Source organism: Conger conger, chromosome 2, assembly GCF_963514075.1.
Source record: "Conger conger chromosome 2, fConCon1.1, whole genome shotgun sequence".
In the NCBI taxonomy this organism is placed as follows: domain Eukaryota; kingdom Metazoa; phylum Chordata; class Actinopteri; order Anguilliformes; family Congridae; genus Conger; species Conger conger.
This window is the reverse complement of record NC_083761.1, coordinates 86,434,927-86,449,334: the sequence shown is the minus strand read 5'-3', so window position 1 is coordinate 86,449,334 and position 14,408 is coordinate 86,434,927. Positions and strand designations below refer to the sequence as shown.

At 38.2% G+C, this 14,408-nt stretch overlaps 1 protein-coding gene across 1 annotated transcript; it reads right to left on the bottom strand.

Moving 5' to 3' along the window:
- Positions 1-10,640: 10,640 nt before the first annotated feature.
- Positions 10,641-14,347, bottom strand: LOC133122603 (gastrula zinc finger protein XlCGF57.1-like). Its single transcript, XM_061232655.1, has one exon. The coding sequence runs from the start codon at positions 14,129-14,131 to the stop codon at positions 12,209-12,211; it is 1,923 nt and encodes a 640-aa protein (XP_061088639.1). The 5' UTR covers positions 14,132-14,347; the 3' UTR covers positions 10,641-12,208.
- Between the last annotated feature and the right edge of the window lie 61 nt (positions 14,348-14,408).

Genomic DNA, 14,408 nt, shown 5'->3' with positions numbered 1-14,408 from the left:
CTGCAGCCTAATTTCATACACATTATGAAAACCAATGTTGAAAAATATTATCTTGAAATAACCGAAAGGACACAACTGAATTGATTTCAAGATACAGCACTGTGCAGAAGTCTTAGGCACCCTAGACTTTACCATGTTTTTTTTTTTGTTTTTTTTGTGTGAGTTAGTCTTAAAAATGAGATTTCCAAGGATTCATTTTCCAAGAGATTGAATTTTTGTACTTAATTTTAAAAAGTTACATATTACTGTAAGCAATTGACTACTTTTTACAAAAGAACTTGATCAAGACTGTCCGAGATCAGAAGCAAGGAGCCAACCAAAGTCTGCAGAACAACTGTGGCAAGTTCTCCAACATGCTTGGAACAACCTCCCTGCTGATTGTCTTATAGAACTGCAGGACAGCGTTGGCTATCTCAGACAAGTGATGCAGTTTTAACGCCCAAGGGTGGTCACAAAGCATATTGATTTGATTCAGTTTTAAACTATTCTGCCAAATTACTAAAGTGTAATGTAAAATGTATGTTTATTTAGGCACAACAGAGTATTTCTTTCCAACATAGAGCCCAGTGGTTTTATTTTGTTATACAAGCCAAGGGAATCTGAAAATCTGAAAATCTGAAAAGGCATATAAGGCTACAGGAACTATTGAGAACTGCTAAAATAAACACATTTGGGTTTGGTCGATCATATCCCTATCGTCACTGCTTTATTAGCATTGAATGAATATCTATTGTTTTGAGTTGTTTGGGGGATTGGATGTATTTTGAATGGCACTCTCCTCTACATCAGGGGTGCACAACAAGGGCCGATCCTTTTCAGGATTTTGTGCCAAATTCTGGTCATATTATTTAATTGACTCAATCATATCTTATCTGACGTGTGCATGAGTACCGGCTAAAGCTGCAGACTGCAAGTGTGTCCTAATGATTTTACTGTGCTCAAGTACAGGCTTGAACCAGAGTAAATGATCTGTCAGGAAATAATTTAAAAAAAAACAAGACAATTGTTTTGTTGGAACAAAATCCAGTGTGCAAACCGGGCCTCGAGGGCCGGCGTTGTACACCCTTGCTCTCCATTCATCACTTTTACGCGCACGCACGCGCGCACATCAACAGAACGCAGGGTTTTGCTTGTTTGAGTGAAAAGAGACCAAATTAACAGATTATTTTGTTTATGGTTAATTTAAACATTAAACATGTTTTTGGAGTTCAGTAATATTTAAAACTATGCATTAATCATTTCATCAATTATACTTTAGCTTGTGCAAAGTATAAATGTGGAATGAATGTATTCATTGTCCTTCTTTTACACTATAAACAGACTCGACACAAGTAGAGACTTTTCGTGGAAAATAATGACACTTTATGTAGCGACATTTTAACTCATTGAAATGTTAGTGATCATAAGCAATTTAACGTTGGATCCGTAAGAACTTTTCAAACTTCTACAATGCTAAAATAATGTTTACAATCACGTGCGAGCAACGAAAGACATTGTGCTCGTAAAAGGAAAAGCGCTTTAAAGCTACCAAACAAAGCGAATCGAAGAACTCCAAAATCATCAAAATTGTGGGAAGAAAAAACCTTACCACTTTTCGGCGATGACACAATTACTTCAGCTCAGTCGTTTGTTTAACGAGATGTAGCCTATATTACACAGAAATAGAATTTTCGGTGGCGAATCGCACGTGCATGTTAAAGCTTCGTGAATCAGATCGCAAACGATAAGAACTCAACAGCGGAGGTCGAATCAACGGAAGCTAACCCAAACAAATATTGAACTTCCGGTGCAAAGATAGAAACGAGCGTCAAAGTAAAAGCTCATTTTACGTTCTTTAACTCCCCCATGTTGACAAGTGAGATTTTAGTTGCCATAAGAATTCTTCTGACTGGGCCCCACGGCTCATTCCAATCACTTATTATTATTTAAAAAATTATTGGCCCAAACCTCAAAATCGATCGAGGACCACCATCTTTTAGGACATTCCAACACGTTAAATGTTCTTTCTAGGAGCTAGAAGCAGAAGTTAAGAACTCACATTTTTTCCTATGAGCAAGGAAACATCAGCGCATCCTTTGTGGAAGTATTTTTTTTGGAAAGCTTGACATATAGATGATTGGGTTACGGATCCACCTCTCCCCATCTGCCACATCTGTTTGAAGGAGTAAGGACATTTCATTTGGCTAATTAGCATTTTCTGGATTTCCCCTTCTTCATTTATTTTTCTTGCCTGTATTTCTAGCTTCTCCTGATGACTGGAGCCAGGAGAGAGAAAGCAAGAGCAAGGAAAATAAAAAAAGAGCAGAAAAAGAAGAAAAACAAGCCCTCAGAGCCTGACAATAAATGTAACTCTGGGAATAGATGGAAAGAAGACTGATAGAAGTTGATATAGCAATGCGTTGATTTCTCTAATTTCACCAACGCTTAAAGCTGGGGTAGGTGATCTTTGGGCATGAGCAGAATCTGGGCAAAAGAAAGATTTTAAATGTATACAGCGACAAAAAACACAGCCCATCCTCTCCAGTCAGGTAAGCCCGCTCAGAGCTGCCTTCATTGGATATTAGCTACCGGGACCCATGAAAAACGTGGTCAATGGTAAATGGTCGGCATTCATATAGCGCCTTCATCCAAAGCGCTGTACAATCGATGCTTCTCATTCACCCATTCATACACACACTCACACACCAAGGGCGATTGGCTGCCGTGCAAGGCAAGGCAACCCTCCGACTGCCAGATGACTGCTCTTACTGCCTGAGCCATGTCGCCCCTATATTTTTAATACACACCAGAATGACTCCGTTCAATGGAGCCTGCGGCCATTAAAAGGTTTGCACACTAATATTTGTATATTACAGTGAAATGGATACTTCAGAATGTCCAGTAATTCTGTTAGATTCCTGTATTCAGTTATAAAATATATATTTACCCTGGTTTAACACCCACATATTGACCATAATTTGCATGTGTATCTGTGATTTTCCCAATTTGGATAAAATTACTTGAAAAAATGTTTAGACAAATTCTAAATATTCAAGATGATTAAAACAATGTCACACCAAAACTGAATCAAATGTATTTATTGCACAATTAGTCTCATGGGTTATGCAACAGGAATTAACTTATATTCACAAGGAGTGGGACACTGTGAATTTACAAATGTACAAGGCATAAAGGCCTTGGGTTGTGCACCATGTAAAATTATTTCAGAATGTCACAATTCATATTGAACACTGAATAACGGCGGTCTAAGAAAATACATATCCTATGAGGCCGGTAGTGTCAAATTAATTTTCATTTTTGGCAATACATCTTACAATTTTTCTGTCAACAGTATATGAAAATAGCTTTCACATTGGGTCTTTCAAAATTACACCGGTGTCAATTTCATCATCAAAAAATATCACCCCTAAATAAATTGCGAATTACATTTTACATGGAATGAAATACTTAAAACAAAAAAAAACAAAAGCAAAACAGAAGTCACAAACACTCATTATAAAAAGATCAATAGCATCTCAGTTTGTCCAAGTCATTGAGCCATTTCATTTCAGATGTCTCAACCAAATATGATCAGAAAGGCTATCAGAACGACTTTAAACATCGCTGCAGCAAGCACTGCAAAACGGTTGGCTCACCACCTTTTATTCACTACTTGAACTGTCAATAACCACCCACAAAATACAATGGAGGACGGTTTGCCTGAAAACCTGTGTAAAGACTCAATACATTTTCGGTTTCGACGCTCTTATCCAGAGCAACGACTAAGCAGGAGACAATCCTCCCCTGGAGCAATGCAGGGTTAAGGGCCTTGCTCAAGGGCAGTTCAGTTCTGTGCAGATCTTATTGTGGCTACACTGGGATTCGAACCACCGACCTTGCCGGTCCCAGTCATTTACCTTAACAACTACACTACAGGCCGCCACACAACATAACAGATTCTTTCATAAAACCCTTCCCAGGATACACGCATGTCTCAGACTATTCAGTCTGTTTTGCCACGAAAGGAGATTTCTTCAAATGTAGACAGTACATTTGAAACACTTTTTACCAGTGAGAATTCTCAGGTGGCAATCGTGTGGTAAAGGGAATGTTGTCAAAAGGCACTTTCCACACCAAGTACTTGTATTGTGGAAATTTTACTCGTTCCATTGGGAGAACGCTGCACACTGTAAACATCTGTTGGGATTAGTTTCAGCTGCCTCAATACTCTGGCATGAGTTAAATTATCTTTTCCAGTAAAACACATCTAGCACCACACTGTAGGAGTTTTCAGTGGTGTGAAGCATATTCCATGAATTAATGCACTTTTTCTGGGAAAAGCACTTCCATTACATTACATTACATTACATTATTGGCATTTGGCAGACGCTCTTACCCAGAGCGACATACAGTTGATTAGACTAAGCAGGAGACAATCCTCCGCTGGAGCAATGCAGGGTTAAGGGCCTTGCTCAAGGGCCCAACGGCTGTGCGGATGTTATTGTGGCTACACCGGGAATCGAACCACCGACCTTGCGTGTCCCAGTCATTTACCTTAATCACTACGCTATAGGCCGCCCTACGCGCCTACTTCCCACAATAAACACATTTGTAGGGCTATTCACCTGTATGAATTACCAGGTGGCTACTTCAGTGAGCGACTTGGGAGAATAATTTAACAGAATAACTACGTTTGGAGGAGATTACGTCGGTATGAATTCCCAGGTGTGCATTTAAATTATATTTTGTAAGAAAACACTTCTCACATTGGGCACACTTATAGGTCCTATACCTGTATGAATTCTCAGGTGTCTATTTAAATGAGATGTTCTCAGAAAACTCTTCTGACACTGTGGACACTTGCAGGGTTTTTCACCTGTATGAATTTTTAGGTGTGCATTTAAATGATATTTTGTGAGAAAACGCTTCTCACACTGTGCACACTTGTATGGCTTTTCACCTGTATGAATATAAAAGTGGCTATTTAAATTTGACACTGTGGTGAAACACTTTTCACACTGTGTACACTTGTAGGATTTTTCACCTGTATGAATTGTCAGGTGTTCATTCAAATCGTATTTCCGAAGAAAACACTTTTCACACCGTGCACACTTTTATGGCCTTTCAGCTGTATGAATAATCTGGTGCTTCTTTAAATTAGATTTTGTATGAAAACTCTTCTCACACTGGGTACACTTGTAGGGTTTTTCACATGAATGAATTCTCAGGTGTGTATTTAAAATAGATTTTGTATTAAAGCTCTTCTCACACTTTGTACACTCGTAGGGTTTTTCACCTGTATGAATTCTCAGGTGTCTATTTAAATTAGCATTTGTATTAAAGCTCTTCTCACACTTTGTACATTTGTAGGGTTTTTCACCTGTATGAATTCTCAGGTGTGTATTTAAATTCGATTTTGTATGAAAACTCTTCTCACATTGGGTACACTTGTAGGATTTTTCACCTGTATGAATTGTCAGGTGTTCATTCAAATCGTATTTTCGAAGAAAACACTTTTCACACTGTGCACACTTGTATGGCCTTTCAGCTGTATGAATAATCTGGTGCTTCTTTAAACGAGATTTTGTATTAAAGCTCTTCTCACACTTTGTACACTCGTAGGGTTTTTCACCTGTATGAATTGTCAGGTGGTCATTCAAAACGGATTTTCGAAGAAAACACTTTTCACACTGTGTACACTTGTATGGTTTTTCACCCGCATGAATTATTTGGTGCTTATTTAAATATGATTCTGTAAGAAAACATTTCTGACACTGTGTGCACTTGTATGGTTTTTCACCTGTATGAATTCTCAGGTGAGCATTTAAATTAGATTTTGTAAGAAAACACTTCTCACACTGTGCACACTTGTATGGCTTTTCACCTGTATGAATAATCTGGTGCTTTTTTAGTTTTGATTTTGTATGAAAACTCTTCTCACACTGGGAACACTTGTAGGGTTTTTCACCTGTATGAATTTTCAGGTGTTCATTCAAATCGTATTTTTGAAAAAAACACTTTTCACACTGTGCACACTTGTATGGCATTTCACCTGTATGAAATACCTGGTGCCTACGTAAATATGATTTTCTATGAAAACATTCCTGACACTGTGTGCACTTGTATGGTTTTTCACCTGTATGAAATCTCAGGTGTTCATTCAAATCGTATTTTCGAAGAAAACCCTTTTCACACTGTGCACACTTGTATGGCTTTTCACCCGCATGAATTATTTGGTGCCTATTTAAATATGATTCTGTAAGAAAACATTTCTGACACTGTGTGCACTTGTATGGTTTTTCACCTGTATGAATTCTCAGGTGAGCATTTAAATTATATTTTGTAACAAAACACTTCTCACACTGTGCACACTTGTATGGCTTTTCACCTGTATGAATAATCTGGTGCCTTTTTAATTTTGATTTTGTACGAAAACTCTTCTCACACTGGGTACACTTGCAGGGTTTTTCACCTCTATGAATTCTCAGGTGTCTATTTAAATTAGATTTTGTATGAAAACTCTTCTCACACTGTGTACACTTGTAGGGTTTTTCACCTGTATGAATTGTCAGGTGTTCATTCAAATCGTATTTTCGAAGAAAACACTTTTCACACTGTGCACACTTGTATGGCCTTTCACCTATATGAATAATCTGGTGCTTCTTTAAAAGAGATTTTGTATTAAAGCTCATCTCACACTTTGTACACTCGTAGGGATTTTCACCAGTATGAATTGTCAGGTGTTCATTCAAAACGGATTTTCGAAAAAAACACTTTTCACACTGTGTACACTTGTATGGTTTTTCACCCGCATGAATTATTCGGTGCCTATTTAAATATGATTCTGTAAGAAAACATTTCTGACACTGTGTGCACTTGTATGGTTTTTCACCTGTATGAATTCTCAGGTGAGCATTTAAATTATATGTTGTATGAAAACACTTCTCACACTGTGCACACTTGTATGGCCTTTCACCTGTATGAATAATCTGGTGCTTTTTTAATTTTGATTTTGTATGAAAACTCTTCTCACACTGGGAACACTTGTAGGGTTTTTCACCTGTATGAATTGTCAGGTGTTCTTTCAAATGGTATTTTCGACGAAAACACTTTTCACACTGTGCACACTTGTATGGCCTTTCAGCTATATGAATAACCTGGTGCTTCTTTAAAATAGATTTTGTCTGAAAACTCTTCTCACACTGTGAACACTTGTACGGCTTTTTATCTACATGAGTTCTCAAGTGGTTATGTAAATCACATTTTCTATGAAAACCCTTCTCACAGTGTGTGCACTTGTATGGCTTTTCATCATTATGAATCATCCTGTGCTTACTTAAATCAGATTTTGTTTTCTCACACTGTGAACACTGGCATGCCATTTCACCTGGATCAATTTCACATTTATATGTATGAATATTCTTAGTTTGCAGAAGTAAATTCAAAAGGCTTGGGTTATTAACTTTGTGATCAACACAAGCTCCAGTCATCACAGGGTTCATGAGATCACTCACTAAACTTTCACTGGATTCACACTTCATTTTATCAGATTTAATATGAACACATTTAATATCCTGCAAGTCACTGATGTGTTCTGCCTTCAGGTATCCTCCATCTTCAGCCTCTGTTTTGATTTGGTCAGGATGCAGATGGGTTTCATATCCCAGCTCTGTAAAGTCTAGGCTCTCTTTCTTAATAAGATCCCCAGTGTGGGTGGAGCCCAGATCAGCTTCTGTTTTTATCACTGATGTGTGTGTGTGGTGTACATCACTGACCCCGCTGTGTGCAGTAACACACTCTGGCTCCAGTGTGTTGAGTCCTGGTGCAGCACACTCTGTCTCTGACTCCAGTCCACTGAGTTCCTCTTCTTTCAGTCTGATCCTGTGCTGCTCAGTGAGCTCTGGTAGTGTTGTCTCAGTGTCCTGTCTCAGACAGACTCCTGCCTGCATCATACTGCAGGTGTGCAGAAGTGCAGCTAGTGGGAGGAAACGGGTGGAAGGGATAACGCATTCATCAACACGGTCCTGCTGCACATTCTTTCACACAAGAAAGACCAGCACTTTTATGATCTAGAGAGGTCAGGCTTGTCCAGTGTTGCAGCATTAATGACCTGCAGCCTAATTTCATACAGATTATGAATATCAATGTTGAAAAATATTATCTTGAAATAACCGAAAGGACACAACTGAATTGATTTCAAGATACAGCACTGTGCAGAAGTCTTAGGCACCCTAGACTTTACCATGTTTTTTTTTTTGTTTTTTTTGTGTGAGTTAGTCTTAAAAATGAGATTTCCAAATATTCATTTTCCAAGAGATTGAATTTTACAGAGACATTTTTGTACTTAATTTTAAAAAGCTACATATTACTGTAAGCAATTGACTACTTTTTACAAAAGAACTTGATCAAGACTGTCCGAGATCAGAAGCAAGGAGCCAACCAAAGTCTGCAGAACAACTGTGGCAAGTTCTCCAACATGCTTGGAACGCACGCGCGCACATCAATAGAACGCAGGGCTTTGCTTGTTTGAGTGAGCAGAGACCAAATTAACAGATTATTTTGTTCATGGTTATGGTTAATTTAAACATTAAACATGTTTTTGGAGTTCAGTAATATTTAAAGCATATGCAAAGTATAAATGTGGAATTAATGTATTCATTCTCCGTCTTTTACACTATAAACAGACTCGACACAAGTAGAGACTTTTCGTGGAAAATAATTACACATTATGTAGCGACATTTTAACTCATTGAAATGTTAGTGATCATAAGCAATTTAACGTTGGATCCGTAAGAACTTTTCAAACTTCTACAATGCTAAAATAATGTTTACAATCACGTGCGACCAACGAAAGACATTGTTCTCGTAAAAGGGAAAGCGCTTTAAAGCTACCAAACAAAGCGAATCGAAGAACTCCAAAATCATCAAAATTGTGGGAAGAAAAAACCTTACCACTTTTCGGCGATGACATAATTACTTCAGCTCAGTCGTTTGTTTAACGAGATGTAGCCTATATTACACAGAAATAGAATTTTCGGTTGCGAATCTCACGTGCATGTTAAAGCTTCGTGAATCAGATCGCAAACGATAAGAACTCAACAGCGGAGGTCGAATCAACGGAAGCTAACCCAAACAAATATTGAACTTCCGGTGCAGGGATAGAAACGAGCGTCAAAGTAAAAGCTCATTTTACGTTCTTTAACTCCCCTTGTTGACAAGTGAGATTTTAGTTGCCATAAGAATTCTTCTGACTGGGCCCAAGGCTCATTCCAATCACTTATTATTATTAAAAAAATTATTGGCCCAAACCTCAAAATCGATCGAGGACCACCATCTTTTAGGACATTCCAACACGTTAAATGTTCTTTCTAGGAGCTAGAAGCAGAAGTTAAGAACTCACATTTTTTCCTATGAGCAAGGAAACATCAGCGCATCCTTTGTGGAAGTATTTTTTTGGAAAGCTTGACATATAGATGATTGGGTTGCGGATCCACCTCTCCCCATCTGCCACATCTGTTTGAAGGAGTAAGGACATTTCATTTGGCTAATTAGCATTTTCTGGATTTCCCCTTCTTCATTTATTTTTCTTGCCTGTATTTGTAGCTTCTCCTGATGGCTGGAGCCAGGAGAGAGAAAGCAAGAGCAAGGAAAATAAAAAAAGAGCAGAAAAAGAAGAAAAACAAGCCCTCAGAGCCTGACAATAAATGTAACTCTGGGAATAGGTGGAAAGAAGACTGATAGAAGTTGATATAGCAATGCGTTGATTTCTCTAAATTCACCAACGCTTAAAGCTGGGGTAGGTGATCTTTGGGCATGAGCAGAATCTGGGCAAAAGAAAGATTTTAAATGTATACAGCGACAAAAAACACAGCCCATCCTCTCCAGTCAGGTAAGCCCGCTCAGAGCTGCCTTCATTGGATATTAGCTACCGGGACCCATGAAAAACGGAAGTCCCTGAAAATCTGTCTTGGGACAGTCAAAGCTGTCAGATATTTTCCCAGTGAAAAGTGAAAAAAGAGTTTTACCAAAATAAATAGCCTAATAAATAAATCCAACTTTAATATGGTCAATGGTTGGCATTTATATAGCGCCTTCATCCAAAGCGCTGTACAATCGATGCTTCTCATTCACCCATTCATACACACACTCACACACCAAGGGCGATTGGCTGCCATGCAAGGCAAGGCAACCCTCCGACTGCCAGACGACTGCTCTTACTGTCTGAGCCATGTCGCCCCTAGATTTTTAATACACACCAGAATGACTCTGTTCAATGGAGCCTGCAGCCATTAAAAGGTTTGCACACTAATATTTGTATATTACAGTGAAATGGATACTTCAGAATGTCCAGTAATTCTGTTAGATTCCTGTATTCAGTTATAAAATATTTATTTACCCTGGTTTAACACCCACATCTTGACCATAATTTGCATGTGTATCTATGATTTTCCCAATTTGGATAAAATTACTTGAAAAAATGTTTAGACAAATTCTAAATATTCAAGATGATTAAAACAATGTCACACCAAAACTGAATCAAATGTATTTATTGCACAATTAGTCTCATGGGTTATGCAACAGGAATTAACTTATATTCACAAGGAGTGGGACACTGTGAATTTACAAATGTACACGGCATAAAGGCCTTGGGTTGTGCACCATGTAAAATTATTTCAGAATGTCACAATTCATATTGAACACTGAATAACGGCGGTCTAAGAAAATACATATCCTATGAGGCCGGTAGTGTCAAATTAATTTTCATTTTTGGCAATACATCTTACAATTTTTCTGTCAACAGTATATGCAAATAGCTTTCACATTGGGTCTTTCAAAATTACACCGGTGTCAATTTCATCATCAAAAAATATCACCCCTAAATAAATTGCGAATTACATTTTACATGGAATGAAAAAAAACAAAAGCAAAACAGAAGTCACAAACACTCATTATAAAAAGATCAATAGCATCTCAGTTTGTCCAAGTCATTGAGCCATTTCATTTCAGATGTCTCAACCAAATATGATCAGAAAGGCTATCAGAACGACTTTAAACATCGCTGCAGCAAGCACTGCAAAACGGTTGGCTCACCACCTTTTATTCACTACTTGAACTGTCAATAACCACCCACAAAATACAATGGAGGACGGTTTGCCTGAAAACCTGTGTAAAGACTCAATACATTTTCGGTTTCCTAAGAAATTTGGACATTCCAAACACTTCCTACACAACATTACATTACATTAAATGATTGGCATTTGTCAGACGCTCTTATCCAGAGCAACGACTAAGCAGGAGACAATCCTCCCCTGGAGCAATGCAGGGTTAAGGGCCTTGCTCAAGGGCAGTTCAGTTCTGTGCAGATCTTATTGTGGCTACACTGGGATTCGAACCACCGACCTTGCCGGTCCCAGTCATTTACCTTAACAACTACACTACAGGCCGCCACACAACATAACAGATTCTTTCATAAAACCCTTCCCAGGATACACGCATGTCTCAGACTATTCAGTCTGTTTTGCCACGAAAGGAGATTTCTTCAAATGTAGACAGTACATTTGAAACACTTTTTACCAGTGAGAATTCTCAGGTGGCAATCGTGTGGTAAAGGGAATGTTGTCAAAAGGCACTTTCCACACCAAGTACTTGTATTGTGGAAATTTTACTCGTTCCATTGGGAGAACGCTGCACACTGTAAACATCTGTTGGGATTAGTTTCAGCTGCCTCAATACTCTGGCATGAGTTAAATTATCTTTTCCAGTAAAACACATCTAGCACCACACTGTAGGAGTTTTCAGTGGTGTGAAGCATCTTCCATGAATTAATGCACTTTTTCTGGGAAAAGCACTTCCATTACATTACATTACATTACATTATTGGCATTTGGCAGACGCTCTTACCCAGAGCGACATACAGTTGATTAGACTAAGCAGGAGACAATCCTCCGCTGGAGCAATGCAGGGTTAAGGGCCTTGCTCAAGGGCCCAACGGCTGTGCGGATGTTATTGTGGCTACACCGGGAATCGAACCACCGACCTTGCGTGTCCCAGTCATTTACCTTAATCACTACGCTATAGGCCGCCCTACGCGCCTACTTCCCACAATAAACACATTTGTAGGGCTATTCACCTGTATGAATTACCAGGTGGCTACTTCAGTGAGCGACTTAATTTAACAGAATAACTACGTTTGGAGGAGATTACATGGTATGAATTCCCAGGTGTGCATTTAAATTATATTTTGTAAGAAAACACTTCTCACATTGGGCACACTTATAGGTCCTATACCTGTATGAATTCTCAGGTGTTTATTTAAATCAGATGTTCTCAGAAAACACTTCTGACACTGTGGACACTTTTTTTCACCTGTATGAATTTTTAGGTGTGCATTCAAATGATATTTTGTGACAAAACGCTTCTCACACTGGGTACACTTGTAGGGTTTTTCACCTGTATGAATTGTCAGGTGTGCATTTAAATGAGATTTTGTATGAAAACTCTTCTCACACTGTGTACACTTGTAGGGTTTTTCACCTGTATGAAATCTCAGGTGTGTATTTAAATTAGATTTTGTAAGAAAACTCTTCTCACACTGGGGACACTTGTAGGGTTTTTCACCTGTATGAATTTTCAGGTGTTTATATGAATTAGATTTTGTAGAAAAACTCTTCTCACACTGGGTACACTTGTAGGGATTTTCACCTGTATGAATTCTCAGGTGTGTATTTAAATTAGATTTTGTATGAAAACTCTTCTCACACTGGGTACACTTGTAGGATTTTTCACCTGTATGAATTGTCAGGTGTTCATTCAAATCGGATTTTCGAAGAAAACACTTTTCACACTGTGTACACTTGTAGGGTTTTTCACCTGTATGAATTCTCAGGTGTGTATTTAAATGAGATTTTGTATGAAAACTCTTCTCACACTGTGCACACTTGTAGGGTTTTTCACCTGTATGAAATCTCAGGTGTGTATTTAAATTAGATTTTGTAAGAAAACTCTTCTCACACTGTGTACACTTGTAGGATTTTTCACCTGTATGAATTTTCAGGTGTTTATTCAAATAGTATTTTCGACGAAAACACTTTTCACACCGTGCACACTTGTATGGCCTTTCAGCTGTATGAAATACCTGGTGCCTACTTAAATATGATTTGCTATGAAAACATTCCTGACACTGTGTACACTTGTAGGGTTTTTCACCTGTATGAATTCTCAGGTGTGTATTTAAATTAGATTTTGTATGAAAACTCTTCTCACACTGGGTACACTTGTAGGGTTTTTCAACTGTATGAATTCTCAGGTGCGTATATAAATTAGATTTTGTAGGAAAACTCTTCTCACACTGGGTACACTTGTAGGATTTTTCACCTGTATGAATTTTCAGGTGTTCTTTCAAATCGTATTTTCGACGAAAACACTTTTCACACTGCGCACACTTGTATGGCCTTTCAGCTGTATGAATAAGCTGGTGCTTCTTTAAAATAGATTTTGTATGAAAACTCTTCTCACACTGGGTACACTTGTAGGGTTTTTCACCTGTATGAATTCTCAGGTGAGCATTTAAATTATATGTTGTATGAAAACACTTCTCACACTGTGCACACTTGTATGGCCTTTCACCTGTATGAATAATCTGGTGCTTTTTTAATTTTGATTTTGTATGAAAACTCTTCTCACACTGGGAACACTTGTAGGGTTTTTCACCTGTATGAATTGTCAGGTGTTCTTTCAAATGGTATTTTCGACGAAAACACTTTTCACACTGTGCACACTTGTATGGCCTTTCAGCTATATGAATAACCTGGTGCTTCTTTAAAATAGATTTTGTCTGAAAACTCTTCTCACACTGTGAACACTTGTACGGCTTTTTATCTACATGAGTTCTCAAGTGGTTATGTAAATCACATTTTCTATGAAAACCCTTCTCACAGTGTGTGCACTTGTATGGCTTTTCATCATTATGAATCATCCTGTGCTTACTTAAATCAGATTTTGTTTTCTCAAACTGTGAACACTGGCATGCCATTTCACCTGGATCAATTTCACATTCATATGTATGAATATTCTTAGTTTGCATAAGTAAATTCAAAAGGCTTGGGTTATTAACTTTGTGATCAACACAAGCTCCAGTCATCACAGGGTTCATGAGATCACTCACTAAACTTTCACTGGATTCACACTTCAATTCATCAACACATTCAATAACATGCAGGTCACTGATGTGTTCTGCCTGAAGGTATCCTCCATCTTCAGTCTCTGTTTTGATTTGGTCAGGATGCAGATGGGTTTCATATCCCAGCTCTGTAAAGTCTAGGCTCTCTGTCTTAATAAGATCCCCAGTGTGGGTGGAGCCCAGATCAGCTTCTGTTTTTATCACTGATGTGTGTGTGTGGTGTACATCAGTGACCCCGCTGTGTGCACTA

Coding starts and splice junctions, on each gene's coding strand:
- LOC133122603 (XM_061232655.1), bottom strand. CDS start 14,131: ATGAACCCTGTGATGACTGGAGCTTGTGTTGATCACAAAGTTAATAAC.